Below are 23,896 nucleotides of genomic sequence, written 5' to 3' on the forward strand. Positions count from 1 at the left end.
GCTTTTTTTTTAATGCCTGTCACTGCGCTTTCTGCCTGTGCGCTTAACCCGCTGCGCTACCGCCCAGCCCCCAAGTCACAGGTTTTACAGTCAATTTTTATTTTTTATTTTTACCAGAGTCGTGCTCAGCTCTGGCTTATGGTGGTGCTGAGGCATGAAAATCTCTTTGCATAACCACTATGCTCTCTGCCCAGACCCAATCGTATCACTTCACACATTTGTTTACCAGCCTGTATTTCCTCATTATCCCTGGCAGATACTTCATCTTTTGGATCTTTTGACACAGTCTGAACTAAAAATGGCATCTTGATGGAATATTAATTTTTTAAAGAATTATTTATTAATGAAAGGGAAGAGAGGGCCAGTGATTTATTCTGGCACTTACTTCAGGAATTGAACTCAGGCCCTCAGAATTCAACATTTTGTCCACCACACCAGTGTGAGCTACCCAGTGTACTTTTAATTGTAATCTGTCTTACTTTGGTGCAATGCACCAGCTCCAGTCCAAAGTTCTGCTGAGTGTTTTCCCTTCTGATCTTTTTTTCAACTTCTGCCTGTGAGTCAGGTCACCCTTCTCTTTCTGACTTATTTCACTTCACATGATTCTTTCAAGCTCCATCCAAGATGGGGTAAAGAAGGTGAGTTCACCATTTTTTAATATTGGTGAGTTCACCATTTTTTAATATTGGTGAGTTCACCATTTTTTAATATTTATTCCCTTTTGTTGCCCTTCTTTTATTGTTGTAGTTATTATTTTTTTTTAATATTTTATTTATTTATGAGAAAGATAGGAGAGAGAAAGAACCAGATATCACTCTGGCACATGTGCTGCGGGGGATCAAACTCTGGACCTCATGCTTGAGAGTCCAAAGCTTTACCACTGCACCACCTCCCGGACCACTATTGTTGTAGTTATTATTGATATCAATGTTGTGAGATAGGACAGAGAGAAATGGAGAGAGGAGGGGAAGACAAGGGGGGAGAGAAAGATAGACACCTGCAGACCTGCTTCACCACTTGTGAAGCAACTTCCCTGCAGGTGGGGAGCTGGGGGCTCAAACTGGGATCCTTATGCTGGTTTTAATAGTTGAGTAGTATTCCATTGTGTATATATACCACACCTTTCTCAGCCACTCATCTTTTATTGGACACCTTAGTTGCTTCCAGAATTTGTTGCTGCTACCTTTTCTGATGTATGACGTTCTCACAGGAGTGAAGTGGTATCTCACTGTTGTCTTTATTTGCATTTCTCTGACAATCAAAGACTTGGAGCATTTTTTCATGTGTTTCTTAGCCTTTTGGATCTCTTCTGTGGAGAATATTCTGTCCATGACCTCTCCCCATTTTTGGATGGGGTCATTTGTTTTCTTGTGGTTGAATTTGGCAAGCTCTTTATATATGTTGGTTATTAAACTCTTGTCTGATGTATGGCATGTAAAGATCTCCTGTTCTGTGAGAGGTCTCTTTGTTTGGATATTGGTTTCTTTTGCTGTGCAGAAGCTTTTTAATTTGATGTAGTCCCATAGGTTTATACTTGCCTTAGTCTTCTTTGTAATTGGATTCATTTCATTAAAGATGTCTTTAAAATTTATACAAAAAAGAGTTCTGCCAGTATGTTCCTCTAAGTATCTGATAGTTTCTTGTCTAACATCCAGGTCCTGATCCACTTGGAATTTACTTTTGTGTTTGGTGAAACACAGTGGTTTAGTCTCATTCTTATGCATGTTTCAACCCATTGTTTCCAACCCCATTTGTTGAAAAGACACCCCCCCCCCCATTTAATACTCTGGGCCCCTTTGTCAAACATTAGATGTCCATGTGGGGGCTTACTTCTGGGCTCTCAATTCTATTCCACTGGTCAGTGTGTCTATTCATGTTCCAGTACCAAGCAGTTTTGATCACAATGGCCCTATAATACAATTTGAGATCTGGGAGTATGAAGCCTCCAGTTCTGTTCTTTCTTCTCAAGATAGTTTTGGCAATTCTAGGTATTTTCTAGTTCCAGATAAACATTGTAGCTTTTGTTGTATTCTCCCTAAAAGAATTGCTTGGCCCCACCTGCAGGGGGAAATCTTCACAAGTGGTAAAGCAGGGCTGCAGTTGTCTCTCTGTCTCTCTCCCTCTCAATTTCTCTCTGTCTCTGTCCAATAATAAATAAATAAAAATACTTTTTTTTTAAAAAAAAAAAGAGAATTGGTTGGGATCTTGATGGGGATTGAATTGAATTTGTAGATGGCTCTGGGTAGTATATTCATTTTAATGATGCTAATTCTTCCAACCCATGAACATGGACTATCTTTATACTTCTTTGTGTCTTTTTCGTTTTCCTTGAATAGTAACTCATAATTTTCAGTATATAAGTCTTTCACTTTTTTTGTTAGGTTTATTCGTAGATTTTTTTTGTTGCTATAGTAAAGGGTTGATTTCTAGATTTCTTCTTTTAACTTAGTGTTTGCATATTAATCTGTCATTATCCGTAGGATTGGATAGCTTTTTATGTTTTCTTTTTTAAAAAAAAGATTTTATTTATTTATGAGAATGATAGGAGGAGAGAGAAAGAACCAGACATCACTCTGGTACATGTGCTGCCGGGGATCGAACTCAGGACCTCATGCTTGAGAGTCCAAAGCTTTACCACTGCGCCACCTCCCGGACCACCTTTTTATGTTTTCAAAAATAATTTACATTTTCTTTTTCTGTAAGCTGTTTGTATTCTTATTAATATTCTTATTTTATTATTTTTTAAAATATTTATTCCCCTTTTCGTTGCCCTTGTTGTTTTATTATTGTTGTCGTTGTTGGCTAGGGCAGAGGCAAATGGAGAGAGGAGGGAAAAATAGAGAAGAGGAGAGAAAGACAGACACCTGCTGATCTGCTTCACCGCCTTTGAAGCGACTCCCCTGCAGGTGGGGTGCTGGGGGCTCGAACCGGGATCCTTAACACAGTCCTTGCGTTTTGCACCACCTGCGCTTAACCCAGTTTGCTACCGCCTGACTCCCTATTATGTTTATTTTTATTGATCATAGCTAGGAATGTTCCAGGCTGCATTCATTTCAGGACCCATCTTCCTCGAGTGGCAGAGTATGTTGACCCAGACTCCCTTCGGAGAGTGGGGCCGTCCCTACCATTGTTGTTCCACATTGAGGACAAGGTCCTAGAGAGGCAAGGAAGGTATCTAGGTCTAAGTAGAAAAAATGTGATTAAGTACTTTATGTTGTCTTTTTAAAAATATTTATTTATTCCCTTTTGTTGCCCTTATTGTTTTATTGTTGTAGTTATTATTGTTGTTGTTACTGATGTCGTCTTTATTGAATAGAAAAATGGAGAGAGGAGGGGAAGACGGGGAAAGAAAGATGAATACCTACAGACCTGCTTCACTGCTTGTGAAGCGACTCCCCTGCAGGTGGGGAGCTGGGGGCTCAAACTGGGATCCGTATGCCTGTCCTTGCGCTTTGCGCCACCTGTGCTTAACCCACTACGCTACCACCCGACTCCCTATGTTGTCTCTTTTAGGTCTTTCTACTTGCTTGCTACACAATTGTGTTCTAATGTGTCAGTAGGCTTTGGAGGAGCTGCTGATTTTAGTAATAAGTTATATAATAAGGTCTGTCTTCAATTTAGATTTTTTTTGCCTTTATATCTTATTATTTGTGTGTGTGTGTGTAGTTTTATTTTTTTCCATCTTTTAGGAATATAATTTTTTTTTAGACAAACTAAAATTTTATAGCTTCTGAATTTTGTGCCAGTTATGAAGATCTCTCCCAGAGCAGGTTATAAAGATCAGGCTATTTTAATTCTTTTAGGTATAAACCTATTGAAATCTGGGGTTACCACCCCATAGTGGTGCTACTGGGCTTAGTCTTCGGTGCAGTAGACTTTATTTCTGGCCCTGGGTCTGATTTCATGGATCTCTTCAGCCTTGTTGGATATCTGGGTCACTGCTAGAACTGGATCAAATTAACCTCACATCCTCCATAAAGTAGTGTTTACATGGGAAGGAAGTAAGGAGAGGACACTGGATGATCTTCTGGCTCTTGTCCCATCTCTCAGTAGCCTTTATTCCAAAAGATCAGCTAAGAGAGGAGATTGTTGTCCCTCGTGTACTCTGGGCATTAGTAGCTGGTTGACAGAACCCCTTTGCTGGTCCCCAAGGGAAAGGAAGCCAAACTTGAAGGGCCATTTCCTTCCATGGATCGTCTGTACAAATCCCACTTAGGTTGCTTCTCCACAGGGACTGCCTGCCTGAGTCACCGGAGTCTAAAACCGTGAGGGGAGCTGCAAGTCTCGTCACGTCTCGCCACACAGCCCTGCGGGGTGTTCGAAAATGAAGCGCTAGCTCCGGGTCTGTCTCTACTAACACTTGCATTTTCAAAATGGTTGAAAAAATATTTGCTTAGCAGATCCTTCTCTCCCCTTCCTTTTTGGAATAGTCAAGCCAGAAGAAGGACAGCCCGTTGTGAGTGTGGCCAGAAATGACATCACCACCCCTCCAAACAAGGAGCTGCCACCAAGCCCAGAAAAGAAAGCGCAGGTAGGTACCAGGGGGCTGGGCAGTCTTCTTTCTACCACTCTAGCTGGGTTGTTTTTTTTTTTTTTTTTTTTTTTCTCAGTATCTTCTATTATTGCTGGAATCATGAATGAAATTTTTTTCTTCTGAGCTATTACAAGTTTTTCTTCAAATTTGGACATGTTTAGAAAATACTTTATATATTCCATTTAATCTTAGAGGCCTGACTCATTCTTTGAGAGCTCACCCTTTGATCCTATTTATCTTATATTTTTGAGAAATAATCTGTGGAGTTTCTGCTGTTTGTTTGTTTTACCAGAACTCTGCTCAGCTTTGCTTATGGTGATGTGGGGGATTGAACCTGGGACTTTGGAGCCTCAGGCATGAGAGTCTCTTTGCAGAACCATTTTGTTATCTACCCCCGCCCCCCCCCCCCACTCTCTGCTTTTCTTAACAACAAAAGGAATTATAGTATTCTCCTAAATTGGGTTCTGAGACCTGCACTCATGAAAGGGCAACACAAATCTTAAAGGGGAATCACGGATTCAGATGTGTATTAGTACTCACTGCAAAGTTGTTCAAAATGCGGCATTTCAATCTGCTCAAAACAGAATGCAACTATTGCTTTATGAGCGCACAGGCAGTAGCATGATTTACTGATGTCTGTGCTCATAAAGTTATTGTAACCACTTACATTTAATTAAGATTTATTGATTCCCTTTTGTTGCCCTTGTTTTATTGTTGTAGTTATTATTGTTGTCGTCATGGCTGGATAGGACAGTGAGAAATGGAGAGAGGAGGGGAAGACAGAGAGGGGGAGAGAAAGACAGACACCTGCAGACCTGCTTCACTGCTTGTGAAGTGACCCCCCTCTAGGTGGGGAGCCGGGGGCTCGAACCGGGATCCTTATGCCGCTCCTTGCGCTTTGTACCATGTACGCTTAACCTGCTGCGCTACCGCCCAACTCCCGTTTAAGCTATTTTTAAAAGAAATAATTTATTTTAACAAGCATGGGGGCAGGAATACAGAAAGAAAGAGAAAAAAGACCCAGAACCCTGCTCAGCAATAGCTTATGGTGGTGCTGGGATTGAACCTGAGACCTAGAAGCCACAGGCATGAAAGCCATTTGCATTACCATTATGCTACCTCCCTAGCCCGTAACTGTTTAAATTATAAATGAGCTTAAATCTTCAGGTATCAACTAGATGAAATTTGTGATGCAGTTCTTAAGAAGCAGGTCTCTGTTTTCCATGTCCAATCTGATGTCTTTCCATTCAGTATCTGTTGAGCTCAGAAGAAAGGAATGTTAATTTTTAGTGGCAGCTATCCTCATTGCTTATAATTTTACTTTGAATTTTGTGATTTATTTCTTTGTTTTTATTCTTGTCTGTTTAATGTTGACCGTTAAAAAAAAAAAAATCAACTTAAAGCCTCTGGCCACCATTCAGCCTGCAAAGACTTCAGCATCGAAAGCCAAAACACAGCCCACTTCTCTCCCTAAGCCACCAGTGCCCATCACCTCTGGTGGGTTGAATAAAAAACCCATGAGCCTTCCTTCAGGCTTAGTACCAGCTACCCCACCCAAACGCCTTGCTGCCACCACTACCAAGCCTTCTACCTTACCTTCAAAAGATGTGAAGCCCAAGGTGAGTAGTCCCCTGAGCACTGGGCAAGGGAGTTTTGCCTTCTGAGTGTCAGGTAGACAGGCTGTTGGCACTGCCAGGCAGTGAGATTAGGCTGGTGTGATAGGGGAGTGATTGGAGGATGGGTAGGAAGGGGAGCAGCCACCTGTATTTCACACTCGCACTGCCATCTGGGTTCAAGCCCACCCCTACCACACTTCAGTGGTGTGATGTCTTTCTGCCTCACTCTGTCTTTCTGTCTGAAAAAAATTGATTCTTGAATTTTCTCCTTATTCCTCTTTTGGTAGACAAATGTTTAAAAGCAAGCAAGGAGGGAAAACCCATTCAGAAGAAGTAAGTAGATCTGCGATTCAGACGGAAGAGAAACTTTTAGTTGTCTAGACAGTGAAGTAATTACCGTAGTGAGAGAAGTGGCCCGGGTGCAAGCCCAGCTCCCAGCACATTGGACGAAGCTTCAGTGCTGTGGTCCCTCATGCTTGCTCTCTGCCTCTGTCAGAGATGTCAGTCCCCTGCTCCCGTCCTAGAATTCTCTAGCATCCTCAGGACCTTTGCGCACACAGCACTCATTACCCTGCCCTCAGAATCAGATGTCCTTTAAGCAAATGCCCACCCTTAATGACTGGCTCTTCTTGGAGTGAGAGTTGGGTCTGGAGGCCAAGAATAGTTTACTAGGTAAGGTGTGTGCTTGCTATGCACACAGCCCAGGCTTGGACCCTGACAGCATGTGGGAGTCCATCACTAGAGAAAGCTGCAGTGCTGTGGTATCTCTCTCGGAATTAAAAACCAGCCCAGGAGTGGTGAGATTTTTGCAAATGCAACACACCCTTCCCAGCTCCACAAGAAAAGAGCTAGGTGGCTTACGCTCTCGCTCTCGTATGACAATAGTACATTTGCTGATCAAATTAGTACAGCTGCAGCCCAGGAGGTGGTACAGTGAATAAAGTGTGGAAATCTCTAGCATGGGGTCCCAAGTTCGGTCCCCAACGTTGCAGGTATAAGATTGACATTCCAGAGGTTCTGTCTCTTTCTCGTATTTCTCCCTTTCTCGTTAGTAACACTTTTTTTTAAATAGTATGCTCATCCCCTGTCCCTCTAGAGACTAAGCTAAATCCCCTTTTCTCAGTACATGAAGCCCAGCCTTGATGGAAAAGGAACTAGAGTGTGGTCCAGGAGGCAGCACAGTGGATAAGGCCTTGGACTCTCAGGCATGAGGTCCCGAGTTCAATACCTGGTAGCACATGTACTAGAGTGATACCTGGTTCTTTCTCTCTCTCCTCCTATCTTTCTCATTAATAAATAAAATCAAGAAAGAAAAGGAAGTAGAGGGACTCAGAGTGTGCATCTGTCTCCTCTTGCCCCTTTTCAGCTCAGTCGTGGCAGTGAAGTCTGTTTCTCATCCCCTCCAGCGGTCGAACCTTTCTTTAGCATTGTCTCTATGTTCTCAGCTACTTTCATCTTTTATTATTTATTCACTTTCTCTGACCCTTAGAAATTCTGTTTCAACCTCCTTTAACCATATGAGAAAGTAAAGATCAGGAAGATTCACTGATTTGTCCAAAAACAGACTGTGGTGGCCCTGGAGTTCAGCTCTGACCTCGCTGACTCACCTGCAGTCCATATCCTAGTCAGTTACAGTGGGTACATCTTAGCCAAAAAAAAAAAAAAGGACTCTTTTTTTTTTTTTTTTTTTCTTTTTACTTGATAGAAAAAAGAGAAATAGAGAGGAGAGGGTGAAGTAGAGGTTGAGGAAGAAAAAGAGACGCTTGCAGCACTGCTTAACTGTTTGTAATGGTGGGAGCCAGGGGCGGGAGGCAGGGGCTTGAACCTGGGTCCTTGAGCATGGTAATGTGCACCACCCAGCCCCATGAATGACTGACGTTTACAAACAAATTAATGTTTTGTGTATGTGCTTATGTATTCAGTCTCTGGTCGAGTCAATACATTAGTGTCTAGTGCTGTGGATCCTGAGTGGCACCATTAGTGCTGTCCTGTACTTTCTCAGGACCGCTCACTCTTTCTCTCCCAGGTTGCACTGAGGTAGTTTTTCTCCCTAAGCCACACGACACTTGACTAGTTTCTCACATTTCTGAAGGGCTTTGATCTTAGAGCAGCTATGTATTTACTGTCACTGTCTGCTTCAGCCCACCTGTCTATCCATGCTTTCTGGAAGTATGTTTCCATTGAACCATCCTTTGGGGGGGAGTCGGGCGGTAGTGCAGCAGGTTAAGCACATGTGGCGCAAAGCGCAAGGACTAGCGTAAGGATCCCAGTTCGAGCCCCCGGCTCCCCACCTGCAGGGGAGTTGCTTCACAAGCGGTGAAGCAGGTCTGCGGGTGTCTATCTTTCTCTCCCCACCTCTGCCTTCCCCTCCTCTCTCTATTTCTGTCTGTCCTATCCAACAACAATGACATCAATAACAACAATAACTACAATAAAACAAGGGCAACAAAAGGGAATAAATAAATATTTTTTTAAATATAATAATAAAAAAAAGAACCATCCTTTGACTATAGCTCACCTGCAGATCTCACTCTAGTTTTTCCTCTTGCCAGCCTACTACAGAGGCAAAAACTTCTGAGAAGCGGGTATCACCCTCCAAACCAGCCTCTGCCCCGACCACTCGACCTGGCTCCAAGAGCATCCAAACTGTCCCAAAAGCCACAGCAGCTACCAATCTTGCCTCGACTGGGCCAAGCAGCCGGAGCCCCACGACAACAGTGACTAAGAGGCCCTCTGGTGTGTATTACACCCCACCCTCAGTGGGAAATCAGTGGGAGTAGAATGGGACCTTGATTCACCTCACATGTCACTCCTCCAACGCACAGAATTGCTGTCGGTACACCAGTGCTTAACTGGCTACATTGAAAAGTGACAAGGAGGTGGGGTAGTAGATAGCATAGTGGTCATACAGAAACACGCATGCCTGTGGTTCCAAAGTCCAAGGTTCAATTCCCCATCATAAACCAGAGCTGAATAATGTTCTGGGGGGGGGGGGGAATATATATATATATATATATCTTGAAAAAGTGGCAATTTTTATCTCCATATAAGGTTAGAAGGTATGAATATTCAGAGAAATATATTTGTTTATTTTTGATTTCCTATAAAGAGAGGACTAGAGCATCAGTCTGGTGAATATGATGTTGCAAATTGAACTTGGGACCTTATGTTTTGAGAGTCCAAGGACCGGCATAAGGATCCCAGTTCGAGCTCCCAGCTCCCCACCTGCAGGGGAGTCACTTCACAAGTTGTGAAGCAGGTCTGCAGGTGTCTGTCTTTCTCTCTCCCTCTCTGTCTTCCCCTCCTCTCTCCATTTCTCTCTGTCCTATCCAACAGCAATGACATCAATAATAACTACAACAATAAAACAAGGGAAACAAAAGGGAATAAATAAATATTTACAAATACATATCATCCCTGGGACCGGGTGATGGCACACCTGCTTGAGTGCACACATTACAGTGCAAGGAGCCATGTTTAAGCTCCCTGGTCCCCACCTGCAAGAGCGTATCTTCACAAGCAGTGAAGCCGGACTACAAGTATTTCTCTCTTTCCCTCCCTATCTACTCTCCTCTCTCACTTTCTCTCTGTCTCTATCCAATAATAAGTAAGTAAAAATTTTTGGGGAGTCGGACGGTAGCGCAGCGGGTTAAGCACATGTGGTGCAAAGCACAAGGACCGGCATAATGATCCCGGTTTCAGCCCCCGGCTCCCCACCTGCAGGGAAGTTGCTTCACAAGCAGTGAAGCAGGTCTGCAGGTGTCTTTCTTCCCTCCCCCTACCCCCATCTTCCCCTCCTCTCTCCATTTCTCTCTGTCCTGTCCAACAACGACGACATCAGTAACAACAACAATACTACAACAACAACAAAAAACAACAAGGGCAACAAAAGGGAAAATAAATATTTAAAAAAAATTTTTTTTTTCTTTTTGTTCTTTTTCTCCAGAGCACTGCTCAGCTCTGCTTTACAGAGGTGCAGGGGATAGAACCTGGGACTCTGGAGCCTCAGGCATGAGGGTCTCTTTGCATAACCATTATACTATCTACCCCCACCCTATAAAAATATTTTTAAAGGAGAATATATTACTCCTTTCCTAGTGATAACACAGCAAATAGCATATTGTGTCACATGCATAGCTGATAAGGCATAAGTCATTCAGTCCCATGCACATGTATTGATAACCATTCTGAAAGTCATTCCAAAACTGTAAGAAAAAATCAAATGCTGGAACGGGGGAGGTAGCTTATATGTGTGAGACCCTAGGTTTGTTCCCCAGCACTGCATAAGATGATGCTCTTGTCTCCTGTCTGCGTTTCCCTGTATTTTTCATATACATTGGGGGGAGGGCTGAAATGCAGTGCTTGCCCTGGACTGGCTGCTCTTGTCAGGCCATGTCATGTGTTTACATGGCTGCCTACTTTGCGTCACTGTTCCCAGGATTGGTGCCATCCCTGACTCACAGGGACATTCAGTAATTGTGGGGTGGGTTAATGACTGAGGCGCGATTGGATCAGCACTGTTAAGAAGTGTCTGTGTCTGTGCAGCCGTCAAGACTGAGGGGAAGCCTGCAGACATCAGGAAGATGGCTACAAAGTCTACGCCAGGTGATGCCCCATCCTGCACCTTGTGGAGCCCTAATTCAAGCCTCCACTTCTTCCTTGGCTCCAAAGTTCCCTCTGCTCTCCCTAAACTCTTGTGCTGTCTTCTACAATTGCAGCTGACTTGAGTCGCGCAAAGAACACATCCGCCAGTTCTGTGAAGAAAAGCACTACTGTCCCGGGGGCCACTGTCCCAGCAGGAGTTGCTCCCAGCCGACCCAAACCCACACCGATGCCTCCCCGGTCATCCTCTGTGACTCCTTCCGTAGAAAAGAAGCCCATTTCAGCCAAGTCCAGTTCCTCTGCCCCTAGGCCAAGCCGCCCAAGTACCAATACTTCTGCCCCTGATCTGAAGAACGTCCGCTCAAAGGTTGGCTCTACAGAAAACATCAAACATCAGCCCGGAGGAGGCCGGGTAGGTCATGGATCTTGGGTTTTCTGCATGCTTGCCTCCTGCTTCCCCCGCTGCCACATCTAGCCACTGCCACAGGTATACCCGGGCACTCACACCAATCAAAGGACCCAAAAACGGGGGGCGGGAAGGGGGGACAATCAGGAATTCAGATTTGATGTCAATGAATTTCAGCCTGTGCTCTGATTCTAGCAGTGCTGAAAAAGAGCAAGGCGTCCTCTTGTGGCCAGCATGGCTTGCTGCTGTAAGCCGCTGACTTTCCTAAACACTGCAGTAGCTACTACATGCAGGTCGCTGTGCTTGACTCGAAAGGGTTTCCTGTTGCATCCGTCCAGAATGAGCTGCTAGAAACCTTGGGGACTTGATGTGTGGAAAAGGTGTGGACAGTGGCGCAGTGGATAAAGCACTAAACTCTCAAGCATGAGGTCCTGAATTCGATCTCTGGTAGCACAAATACCAGAGTGATGTCTGGTTCTTTCTCTCTCCTCCTATCTTTCTCATTAATAAATAAATAAATAAAATCTTCAAAAAATATTAAGAGAAAGAAAGAAAAGGTGTGGACAGAGGCCATCTGAAAGAAAGTGTTCAGGTCTCTGAAGAATTGAGCTATTGCATCTCCTTCAGTGGCATCGAGGCCTTAACCAGCCAGCACCAGTCCACTTATGGGGGGCTACTTCTTCAGCCCGGATATTAGACGACTGAAGGAAGAGGCTCTACAGCGGGGACTGTTGGAAGACAAGCTGGGCTTAGTCAGCAGTGAGGACCTTCCTGAGGAGAGCATGTGTAGCTCTGGCTTAACCAGCCAGTCTCTGCAGCTGCCACACTAACGCCCATCTCCACCTTTCTGTGCTCCTCATGGGCTCTGAGCTGTAAAGCGTGCAGAAAATTGAATGGCCCTATCTGGTGGTGAAATTACTGTCTGTTCCTTCCTGGTGACGGCTGTGACGCTTCCAGTCCTCAGCAGTGGCTCCCTCGACCCAGGCTGCTTGCTTGGGGGTGTGTCAGAACATTTGAGTAGTAGACATTCACCCCAACATGCCCTCAGAAGAGAATCCCTGGTTTGGTTTTCTTAGCCCTCTTTCCTATCTTTTCTTGTGAATGATTTCTTGATCTCTTCCTATGTCTCAAGGTTTGGGCTTGCAACTCCTCTCCTCTGCTTGGTCAACCTGAGAAATTGGTGCTTGTTCCTAGGAGCAAGGTTACCTGCTTCTGCCTGGTGGCCTCACCAGGATTCATGTCCCCTTGGCCTTCCCTTGATGGAACCGGGGCTCTTCTTTTCCTTGTTTGAATTTTGCCCTCCCTTTATCTCCATCCAGGCCAAGGTAGAGAAAAAAACAGAGGCAGCTGCCACAACTCGAAAGCCTGAACCTAATGCAGCCCCTAAAACAGCCGGCCTAAACTCCAGCGCGCAGAAATCACCTGCTGGGAAAGTGAGTTCTGTTCAGACCTTTGCCTCCTGAAGGTAAAGGATGGTCAAGCATTTCTTCTAGTCTGAGTCAGTTTCCTCCTACTTGTTCCTATTCTTCACTAGTTTCCGCTTCTCCCTACCATTTTCTCTCCTTTGTGTTGGATGACTGGGCCCTCAGAAGCTTTTTTAGACTCGCCCTGAAGATCAATGGAGCTGGAAGCCCTTTTGCCCTTCAGGGAATATTTATTTAGCTGCATAACGTAGGTCAAAATCTTCCGGTCTCTTCCTTCATACGTCCTTATTCTGAAGCCTTTGTAACACACACACAGTGCCAGGCTTGGTAGGAGTTATCTTCTGGAATTCCAAATTGTCTGCGCTTAGGTTGAGCTCAAAAAGTTCCTCTTGAGCTGGAGGTATGAAGATAACTCCATTTTTCCTTGTTCCCAAGTACTGCTTAGCTAAAAGTTAGATTGCTGATTTCTAACTGGAAGACAAAGAGAAGCTGAAATTCTAGATACCTTCCTTTGCCTCCATGTTCTATAACTAGGCCCATCCTGTTTGGAGAAGTAACCTTCTTACCTTCTCTGTCACAGGAAGGTGGCCTCTGGCTGGCAGGCTACCAGAGAAGCAGGGTCAACCAAAGAAATTTATCTGGAGGGGGTCGGGCGGTGGCGCAGTGGGTTAAGCGCATGTGGCGCAAAGCGCAGGGACCGGCGTAAGGATCCCGGTTCGAGCCCCCGGCTCCCCACCTGCAGGGGAGTCGCTTCACAAGCGGTGAAGCAGGTCTGCAGGTGTCTATCTTTCTCTCCCCTTCTCTGTCTTCCCCTCCTCTCTCCATTTCTCTCTGTCCTATCCAACAGTGAATTGCGTCAACAAGGGCAATAATAATAGCCACAACGAAGCTACAAGGGCAACAAAAGGGGGGGGGGGGGAATGGCCTCCAGGAGCGGTGGATTCATGGTGCAGGCACCGAGCCCAGCAATAACCCTGGAGGAGGAAAAAAAAAAAAAAAAGAAAGAAATTTATCTGGTGGGAGTCAGATAGTAGCACAGCGGGTTAAACGCAGGTGGCACAAAGCGCAAGGACCGGCATAAGGATCCCGGTTCAAGCCCCCGGCTTCCCACCTGCAGGGGAGTCGTTTCACAAGCGGTGAAGCAGGTCTGCAGGTGTCTGTCTTTCTCTTCCCGTCTTCCCCATCTCTCTCCATTTCTCTCTGTCCTATCCAACAACGACGACGTCAAGAACAACAACAATAAAACAACAAGGGCACCAAAAGGGAATAAACAAATTTTTTTAATTTTAAAAAAAAGAAAGAAATTTATCTGGTGAAGACTGCACTGTGACTTCAGGTTGATTCCTAGAAGTCTTTACAGTCTCTGATTCATACCAGGGTTGACTGTTCATCACTGAAATTGTAAAGAAGGCAAAAATGGTGAGGTATGTGAGTTGGAGTTTGTCAGGGTAGGTTTCTTTGTGGAGAATTCTTCATTTTGGGATACTTCATTGTGAAACACAGGACACAAAGACCGAACACAGCTGGTAACTATTCTTTCTTGAAAAAGTCTAAAAAATTCCTTGTTCCGGATTTCAGTGTCTGCACTTCCGTATGACTCCGTTCTCTTTTGGGAGGGCCATTTTACACAGTCCAAAGGTGCTGATGGCCCCCAAATTGGGCATCATTTCCACCCTGCATAAAACCTGTAGTCTTTGCGTAGAGAGCAGGACATGTATCTGGGCATCTGAAAGACTGAAGAAGAGCTTTTATCCTGGACCTAATCCTTGCCGATACTGTGGGGTGCCCTGAGGTCAGTGTTCTACCTGTGAAAGACGGAAGCCACTGAAACCGTGGGCTGTGCTCCCCCTGGTGTCCAAGACTCTGCATGGCAGATGCGGCAGCCTCTGATCAATTTGCTTTTTTATTCCTCACTGTCCTTTCCTTCCTGTTCGTGTCAGAACTACCCTGTGGGCCAGCTGCTCGGTGCCTTGGTGAACAGTCTTTGCTTCCCAGGGTGCGTCTGGCTGCAGTAATTAGAGGACCCACATCTGAGGGAAGTGCCCCTAGTGAGGTCTGGTCAAGCTAAGCAGGGCGCCTGCAGTGGAAAGAGCCACAGGACATTGCGCCCCAGGTCTTGGGGGGAGGTCAGGGTCCAGGTTCAGGCCGCTGGGTGGTCATCCAAGCCACGAGACAGCCCCCAAGGCGCAGTGACGACGACCATGTAGCTCTTCTGCGCCATCTGTTTCTGTCCAGTGTTGTTTATGTCTTCATCCCTCTCCTGTCCCTTCAAGTCCCTCCCCTGGACTTTTCCGCAGCTGTTCTGCCGAAGGTGGGGGCCAAGATTTGACAGTATTCTGTTAGTCATTGTGGTCATGTGTGGACTCACTGTTCACCCTGTGTCAGCTCTAACCAGCCCTCTCCCTTTGTGTTTGTTTGTTTGTTTATTTTGTTTTGTTTTTTTTTTCCTGTTCTTTAACACTCCAGGTCCAGATAGTCTCCAAAAAAGTGAGCTACAGCCATATTCAGTCCAAGTGTGGTTCCAAGGACAATATTAAGCATGTCCCTGGAGGTGGTAATGTAAGTATACACCATGGACAGCTGACGTCTGAGACAGCCCGCTGTGGGGCACAGTGGGGAAGGGCCACCTGTCCATGGAGACAGCATGGCAGCCTGGCCCAGGGTTTCTCATGAAACAGTGTAATGGCATGAGGTGAGACTCGATGCTCAGTTACACCTAGACCAGGTGTTTGTGGGGAAGCCCTAAAACAACCAGGGCTTCTCATTTGGCATCTTTTTCCCTCTGTGGGTGGGAGTCCTGGGCTCTCTCCCACTTGTGAATGGGCGAGGGTGCGGTCAGAGCAGTCTTGCTGCTTGTCAGCAGACACCTCGGCCACAGGCCGCTGTCTGTACTCAGTGCCGCAGTCAGCCCAGTCCTGAAACTTTGCTTATTATGGGACCAGGAAGATTGCCATCCCCTCCTTCATTCTCTGCTTTTCTTTTTGACAAAGAGAAGTTGAGAGGGAGGGGCAAGTAGAGAGGGAGAGAGAGAGAGAGAGATACCTACAGCATTGCTTCATGGCTCCTCCTACAGGTGGGGCCAGGAGTGGGAACCCTGGTCCTTGAGGCTCGCTGCCTGTGCACTCAGCCAGGTGCACCTCCCCCTGGCCCCCTTTCCTTTTTTCTTTGTCATTCATTTTCTTTCTGATCCTCTCTGCTGTTCTTTTTTCTCTCTCCCACCCTCCCCACACTCTTTCCTCTCTGCTTTCCTCCACCTTTTTAAAATTTTTTTTCTAGTTCCTTTTCCTTTTAGGCCCATCTCCTTCTCGCCCTGCACCCTTCCCTCTCCCATCCAGACAGCTCTTTTCCTCAGCCTGCTGTTTTTGCCATCCCTGGAGTTTATCATGTGCAGTGACCTGTGGGTAAGAGGAGATCCGTGTGCTCCGGGGACTGTATAGAGCCATTCCCCTATAGCCTCTGCCCTGCCTTCTCGATTTTCCCCCCCAGAGCACTGCTCAGCTTTGGTTTATGGTGGGGCTGAGGATTGAACCTGGGGCCTCGGCGCTTCAGGCATGAAAGTATAACCTGCATAACCATATGCTGTCTCCCTAGTCCTCTTCCTGCACCCTCACCTGCTATCTTTCAGGTTCATTCACATTGCTTTCACCTGACTCTGAACTAGACTATAAACTCCACTGATCCTGCCACCACCGCCCCCCCCCGCCCCCCCCCCCGGTCCTGCTGTGAGGACTGCAGCCCCAGCGCCCACATGGCTCCTCACTTCACCTCTTTCTAGTCACCCCTTCACTAGTGGCCTTTCCTAGCACGGGCAGAAACTACATCGTTTGCACTCAGATGGCCACTTTTGGTAGCCAGCCTGGTCTGGAGTCAGCTATAGGGTGATTCTCTCAGCAGTGGTATCTGACAAGGTGACAAGCATCCAGCCTGTGAGGGAACCAGGGAGGCAATGATGCTAGCTTTTCCTCTTGGGTTGTTTGCCTGAGTGTAAACAGGTGGCACTTTCCACCTTGATTTAAAGGTAGGTTTTATTTTGGATATAAATAGAAGGTGAACAGAATCTGAGGTCATACATGTCATATGTGTGAGTGACAAAGCTGTCTATATATGTTGTGCAGTGTAGAAAAGCTCCGATTATAACCATTGACCCACCACTCAGTGCGGTCTTCCTAAAGCTACATGTGACTTCAGGCAAGAATTATTAGGCAGGTGGTCAGTGGTCTGTCTTACTAAGCACACACATTACCACGTGCAAAGACCCAGGTTCAAGCTCCCACCTGCACTTGTGGAGGGAATTTTTTTTTTTTTTTTTGCCTCCAGGGTTATCACTGGGGCTTGGTGCCTGCACTTCAAATCCACTGCTCCTGGAGGCTATTTTTTCCCTCTTGTTGCCCTTGTTGGTTGTTGTTGCTGTTGCTGTTGGATAGGACAGAGAGAATTACGCAAAGTGACTTTCATGTCTGAGGTTCCAAGGTTCCAGGTCCAATCCCTGGCACCGCCATACGCCAGAGTTGAGCAGTGCCCTGGTAAAAACAAAAGAAGGCAAAAATTAATGCCGTACTACTTAACGAAGGCTATTAAAGAAAACCCTGAAGCCAGCCCTCTACGTAGTAATTCTCAAACGGGAAGTTTGCAAAGGACCCAGAGCATGCCGCGTTCACACACAGTCAGGAGAATGACAAGAAGGACCTAGAGCATGCCGCGTTCACACACAGTCAGAATGACAAGAAGGACCCAGAGCATGCCGCGTTCACACACAGTCAGGAGAATGACAAGAAAGACCCAGAGCATGCCGCGTTCACACACAGTCAGAATGACAAGAAGGACCCAGAGCATGCCGCGTTCACACACAGTCAGAATGACAAGAAGGACCCAGAGCATGCCGCGTTCACACACAGTCAGGAGAATAACAAAAAGGAACGCAGTGGCTACTTTCACAGTCGGCCCTACTTTAGAGTTTTGCACCAACTTTTAGTTCCACCTCACCTAGTGAGGGGAGCTGGGCCAGTTGTCAGTGTTGTTGGCAGCTGCAATAGATGCAAAGGGTGGCACTGGCCAGCGGGACCCTACTTAGCCGCGCCACAGAGAACGCTGAGGAGCATGGCTTCTGCTGACTGGGGGCTTCACCAGTTTTTGAAGGATGAGAGTCTTACCTTCAAGGCTAGAGACCAAGTGCCTAGCTCTCACAGGCCAGGCACTGAGTGCCGGCCAGTGACCAGGAGGGACCAAAGGCAAGGTAGTTGCAGGTCAGTGCTCTCCATGCCAGGATCTTTTAGCCAGCGGACCCTGGCAAGTGAGGGGCACAGTTAAGCTCCTTAAAGTTTGTTTTTGCCTCTAAGTGTGAGCCGGAGCAGAGCTGTTATTGGGTGGTGTGCACAGGCCTGGGGCTGATGCATACGCAAAGCAGCAGCTCTTAACACCAGGCCACCTCCCTAGCTACTCAACAAATGGTTATTTATGTACTGTTATGCTTATTTACCAGAGTAGTGCTCAGCTCTGGTTTATGTTGCTATGGGGGATTGAACCTGGAACTTAAAGAGCCTCAGGTATGAGAGAGTCTCTTTGCATAACCATTAAACTATCTACCCCGGCTCAACCCGGTGTGCCACCACCAGCCTCCCTATCTTTCTTTTTAAAATATTTTTTTCTATTTATTATTGGATAGGAACAGAGAGAAATGAGAGGGGAGAGGGAGATAAAGAGGTAAAGGGAGAGAGAGAGAGACCCCTGCAGCCCTGCTTCATCACTCATGAAGCTTTCCCCCTGCAGGTGGGGACCGGGGGCTTGAATCTGGGGCCTTGCGCACTGTAATGTGTGCGCTCAACCAGGTGCGCCACCGCCCGGCCTCTTTTTTTTTTTCCTTTTTGTTGCCCTTTTTTATTGTTGTTGTTACTGATGTCAGTGTTAGATAGGACAGAGAGCAATGGAGAGAGGAGGGGGAGAGAAAGACAGACACCTGCAGACCTGCTTCACCGCCTGGGAAGCGACCCCCCTGCAGGTGGGAGCCGGGGGATCCTTACGCCGGTTTGCGCTTTGCGCCACGTGCGCTCAACCTACTGCGCTACCGCGCAACTGCCCCTTCCTTCCTTCCTTTTCTGGTGTTGTGTAGGGTTAAATCTGAGACCTCAGAGCCTCAGGCATGAGAGTCTCTGCATGATCATTATACTGTCTTCCCTTCCTTTCCTTTTCCTTCTTCTCTCTCTAGCGTCTTCATTATACAGAGAGAGAGAGACTCACAAGAGAGTGGCTCTCCAGCCCGTGTGTGTGTGTGTGTGTGTGTGTGTGTGTGTGTGTCTGTCTGTGTGTCTGTGTGTCTGTGTGTGTGTCTAGAGCACTGCTCAGCTCTGGCTTATGTTGGTGCTAGACATTGAGCTTATGACCTTGAAGTTTCAAGCATGAAGTTTTTTGCATGACTAGAGAGTTGGCTTGACTGGTAGAGCAGTACTTGAGCTTTTTAGTTGGACCCTCAGTACTGCATGTACCAGAATGCGGCTCTAGTCCCTCTCCCTCTCTCCTCCCTCTCTCGCTCGTCCCTCTCCTCCCATGTAAGACTCCTACTGTGTATGCTTTAACCCAGTGTGCCACCGCCCCATTATGTAAGACTCTTATGTCATATGTAATAAAACTTTTTTTTTAAGATTTTATTTACTTATTAATGAGAAAGATAGGAGGAGAAAGAACCAGTCATCACTCTGGTACATGTGCTGCCAGGGATTGAACTCAGGACCTCATGCTTGAGAGTCCGATGCTTTATCCACTGCGCCACCTCCCGGATCACAGTAATCAAACTTTTTTAAGATGTTTTCCATAACCACTATTCAATCTCAGTGTCCATGTGTATTGCACCAAAGTAAAAGAGTTCAGGTCCTGGAACATGAGGGCAGAGGGCCTAGTGGGATTTTACTGTTATGTGGAAAACTGGGTAATGTTATGCATGTACAAACTGTTGTATTTACTATCAGCTGTAAAACATTAATCTCCCAATAAAGAAATAAAAAAGGGGGAGTCAGGCGTAACGCAGCGGGTTAAGCGCATGTGGCGCAAGGACCAGCGTAAGGATCACGGTTTGAGCCCCCAGCTCCCCACCTGCAGGGGAGTCACTTCACAGGCGGTGAAGCAGGTCTGCAGGTGTCTGTCTTTCTCTCCCCCTCTCTGTCTTACCCTGCTGTCTCCATTTCTCTCTGTCCTATCCAACAACAACATCAATAACAATAACAATACTAACAACAATAAACAAGGGCAACAAAAGGAAATAAATAAATATTTTAAAAAGGGGAGCCAGGCGGTAGTGCATCAGGTTAAGCACACATGTGCAAGACTGGCTTAAGATCCCAGTTTGGGGGAGTCGGGCTGTAGTGCAGCGGGTTAAGCGCAGGTGGCGCAAAGCACGAGGACCGGCATAAGAATCCCGGTTCGAACCCCGGCTCCCCACCTGCAGGGGAGTCGCTTCACAGGCGGTGAGGCAGGTCTGCAGGTGTCTATCTTTCTCTCCTCCTCTCTGTCTTCCCCTCCTCTCTCCATTTCTCTCTGTCCTATCCAACAACGACGACAACAACAATAATAACTACAACAATAAGACAACAAGGGCAACAAAAGGGAATAAATAAATAAAATAATAATTTAAAAATCACACTGTAACCTCTGCCTTTAAATAAAAAAAAGATTCCAGTTCGGGGGCCGCATGGTGGCACACCTGGTTGAGCATACATTACAGTGCTCAAGGACCCTAGTTTGAGCCCCCGGTCCCCACCTATAGAGGGAAGGCTTTGCAAGTGGTGAAGCAGTGCTGCAGGTATCTATTTCTCTCTATCTCGTCAACCCTCTTGATTTCTGGCTATCTCTATCCAATAAATAAAGATAATTTAAAAAAATTTTTAAAGGATCCTGATTAGATTAAAGATCCCGGTTCGAGCCCCCGGCTCCCCACCTGCAGGGGAGTCGCTTCACAGGCGGTGAAGCAGGTCTGCAGGCGTCTGTCTTTCTCTCCCCCCCTCTATCTCCCATCCTCTTTCAGTTTCTCTCTGTCCTATCCAACAACGAGGACGATAATAACAGCTAGGATGAACAACAAGGGCAATAAATGGGGGGAAGTGGCCCCCAGGAGCAGTGGATTCGTAGTGCAGGCACTGAGCCCCAGCAACAACCCTGGAGACTAATTAATTAATTAAAAACAATGTCCTTGTACCAGGAGGTGGTGCACCTAGTTAAGCTCCCGTGTCACCATGTGCAGGGACCCAGGTTCGAGCTCACTCCCTCTCTGTCTCCCATCTGCTCTCGATTTCTCTCTCAAATAGAAAGGAGAAAGAAAAGAAGAAATGGCCCCTAGGAGTAGTGGATGTGTAGCCCAGCACTGAGCCCCAGCAGCAGCCCTGGTGGCGGTCTATGAAAAGAAGAGAGGAGGAGGGGGTCGGGCGGTGGCGCAGTGGGTTAAGCGCATGTGGCGCAAAGCGCAGGGACCGGCGTAAGGATCCCGGTTCGAGCCCCCGGCTCCCCACCTGCAGGGGAGTCGCTTCATGGGCGGTGAAGCAGGTCTGCAGGTGTCTGTCTTTCTCTCCCCCTCTCTGTCTTCCCCTCCTCTCTCTATTTCTCTCTGTCCTATCCAACAACGAATTGCGTCAACAAGGGCAATAATAATAACCACAACGAAGCTACAACAAGGGCAACAAAAGGGGGAAAAAAATGGCCTCCAGGAGCGAGGGATTCATGGTGCAGGCACCGAGCCCAGCAATAACCCTGGAGGAGGAAAAAAAAAAAAGAAGAGAGGAGGAGGAGGAGAGAGAGAGAGAGAGACGCACGGTCCAGGTGGTGGGGGAGTCAGTGTCACGTTTCTGAAAATGTCGGGCATCACATCGGAGTCTCTTAGCACTTGTAACAGGGCAGTTGAGGTCCTGGGCATCTGGCACAGGTGTCATCAGAGGGGGTAACCCCACGTGTTCAGTGTCAGGAACATGGCTAGATTTAGGCCATACCTTAAGCATCATTACCCATGTGAGCCTTTCTTTGCATTTCCTAACTTTGGTGGGAAAAGGCTTATAACATGAGTTGAATAAAGTGTATAATCATGTACGTATATCTGTGCTGTCAGCCGTGAGGGAAGTGCATGTCAGAACATTGTTCCTGGTCAGATCATCTCTGGGCAGGGTTCAAGGACTGCCTGAGTACAGACAGGATTAGAAGCTACGAGCAGGCCCAGGAACATTAAGAGCTTTTTAAATTTAGTTAGTTGTTTGTAATTTTATCAAGTTATTTGTTGGATGGAGACAGAGATCGAGAGGGAAGGGCGAGAGAGAGCTGTAACACTGCTTTACCACTGGGAAAGCATTCCGTCTGCAGGTGTGGACTGGGGCCTTGAAAACCTGGGCTGTTCATTGTAACGTGCTCTCAGCTCAGCCCTCTTTGTCAGGTTTTTAAACTAGAGCACAGCTCATTCTGACTTCTAGTAGGGGCAGTGGTTGAACCTTTGAGCCTCAGGCATGACAGTCTTGTGTAAAGCACTCTACTGTCTTCTTATCCCAAGGGCTCTTTTTAGCACTTTGCTGAGTGACCCAGAGATAAGGACTTGCATAAATAAACAATCTTGAACATGATAAAAAAAGACTCATAAAAAAGCATAGGTTTGGGAGTTGGGCGGTCAGTGAGTTAAGCACAAGTGGCTCAAGGCACAGTGCAGCTCACAACACTTCTTTCAAAAGCTAAGGCTGTGGGGGGGGGGGGCCCAGCATAATGGTTATGCAAAGACACTCTCATGCCTAAGGCTCCAAAGTCCCAGGTTCAACCTGCCCACCCCACCACACCCCCACAATAAGCCAGAGCTGGAGCAGTGCTCTATGAAAAAAAATTTTTAAATATTTATTTATTTTCCCTTTTGTTGCCCTTGTTGTTTTATTGTTGTAGTTATTATTGTTGTTATTGTTGTCATTGTTGCTGGATAGGACAGAGAGAAATGGAGAGAGGAGGGGAAGACAGAGAGGGGGAGAGAAAGACAGACACCTGCAGACCTGCTTCACCACCTGTGAAGCGACTCCCCTGCAGGTGGGGAGCCGGGGAGGGGGGCGTCGAACCAGGATCCTTACACTGGTCCTTGCAATTTGCGCCGCCTGTGCTTAACCCGCTGTGCTACCGCCTGACTCCCGAAAAATTTTTAACAGTTAAGGCTAGGCCAGGGAGATAGCTCAGCTGGTAGAGTGTGGGACGCAAATGCCTGAGTTTCTAGTTTGAGCTCTGGGGTTGCATGTACCTGAGTGGTGCGCGCATGTGTGCGTGCGTGTGTGTGCGTGTGTTTGTGTGTGTGTGTGTGTGTGTGTGTCCGTCCGTCCGTCCTCCCCCAACCCATATGTGAAATTATGTCTAATGTGAAATAAATTAACCCTGATAGCAGGGGGTCAGGCGGTAGCGCAGCGGGTTAAGTGCACGTGGCGCAAAGCACAAGGACCGGCACAAGGATCCCAGTTCGAGCCCCCGGCTCCCCACCTGCAGGGGAGTCGCTTCACAGTGGTGAAGCAGGTCTGCAGGTGTCTGTCTTTCTCTCCACCTCTGTCTTCCCCATCTCTTTCCATTTCTCTCTGTCCTATCCAACAATGACAACAATAATAACCACAACAATAAAACAACAAGGGCAACAAAAGGGAATAAATATTAAAAAAAAAGAAGAAAAAAGCGTAGGTTTGACCCTGACACACACCCTCTCTGAGGCTATGTTACTTTCGTGCTTTCTCCTCAGGTTCAGATTCAGAACAAAAAAGTGGACATCTCTAAGGTCTCCTCCAAGTGTGGGTCTAAGGCCAACATCAAGCACAAGCCTGGTGAGTAGAGCCTGTTTCCTCCCTCCCTGGACGCCTGCCACGCCCACGTTGGAGTTCACCCTTTGTGTCTTTGCCATTCCATGAAGTTGCCTGGAGCCACCACAGCCCTCAGTCGTTGTCCAGTAGGGACATCGGGACCCCAGCACTCCTGGAATAGACAGTTTGTAGAGGCGGCCGTGTGGGCCTGCTGGGCCTTCGGTGCTGTCGATTGAGGCCTTCAGGCTGAGACCTTGGCTCGGCCTTCCAGGTGGTCTCCGGGGAGATGAGCGAGCTGGGGCTGGCCTGTCGGAGTCCAGAGCGAAGGGGGTCTGCAGTTGTGACGCACCAGCCGCCAGTTCTAGCAGAAGATGCAAAAGGCCTCGGTGTGGGTCTGGGGCCATGGTGACTCAGTCTGTTTCCATGGGCAGCATTGGCCCCGTGTCCCCACAGAGCAGAGGCCTCTGAACAGCTGCGATGCTGCCCACACCTGCGCCGCTGCTTCGTGTCCGCTGCAGCCGGTGTCCTGGTTCCAAGTG

General features: G+C 47.0%; 1 protein-coding gene across 19 annotated transcripts in view; it reads left to right on the forward strand.

Moving 5' to 3' along the window:
* The window catches only part of MAP4 (microtubule associated protein 4), a 142,446-nt gene that overhangs the window by 113,583 nt on the left and 4,967 nt on the right, over positions 1–23,896 (forward strand). For 8 of the 19 annotated variants that reach the window (XM_060204766.1, XM_060204765.1, XM_060204770.1 and 5 more), the window contains 8 exons: positions 4,431–4,531; positions 5,938–6,153; positions 8,703–8,886; positions 10,696–10,755; positions 10,869–11,164; positions 12,478–12,591; positions 15,049–15,141; positions 23,300–23,381. In XM_060204766.1, coding sequence (XP_060060749.1) covers positions 4,431–4,531; positions 5,938–6,153; positions 8,703–8,886; positions 10,696–10,755; positions 10,869–11,164; positions 12,478–12,591; positions 15,049–15,141; positions 23,300–23,381 — 1,146 coding nt within the window. The remainder of the gene's footprint in view (positions 1–4,430; positions 4,532–5,937; positions 6,154–8,702; positions 8,887–10,695; positions 10,756–10,868; positions 11,165–12,477; positions 12,592–15,048; positions 15,142–23,299; positions 23,382–23,896) is intronic. The other 11 variants (XM_060204771.1, XM_060204769.1, XM_060204782.1 and 8 more) reach the window with 6 other exon arrangements.

The sequence above is a fragment of the Erinaceus europaeus genome, chromosome 12, assembly GCF_950295315.1.
Source record: "Erinaceus europaeus chromosome 12, mEriEur2.1, whole genome shotgun sequence".
NCBI classification, from domain to species: Eukaryota; Metazoa; Chordata; class Mammalia; order Eulipotyphla; family Erinaceidae; genus Erinaceus; species Erinaceus europaeus.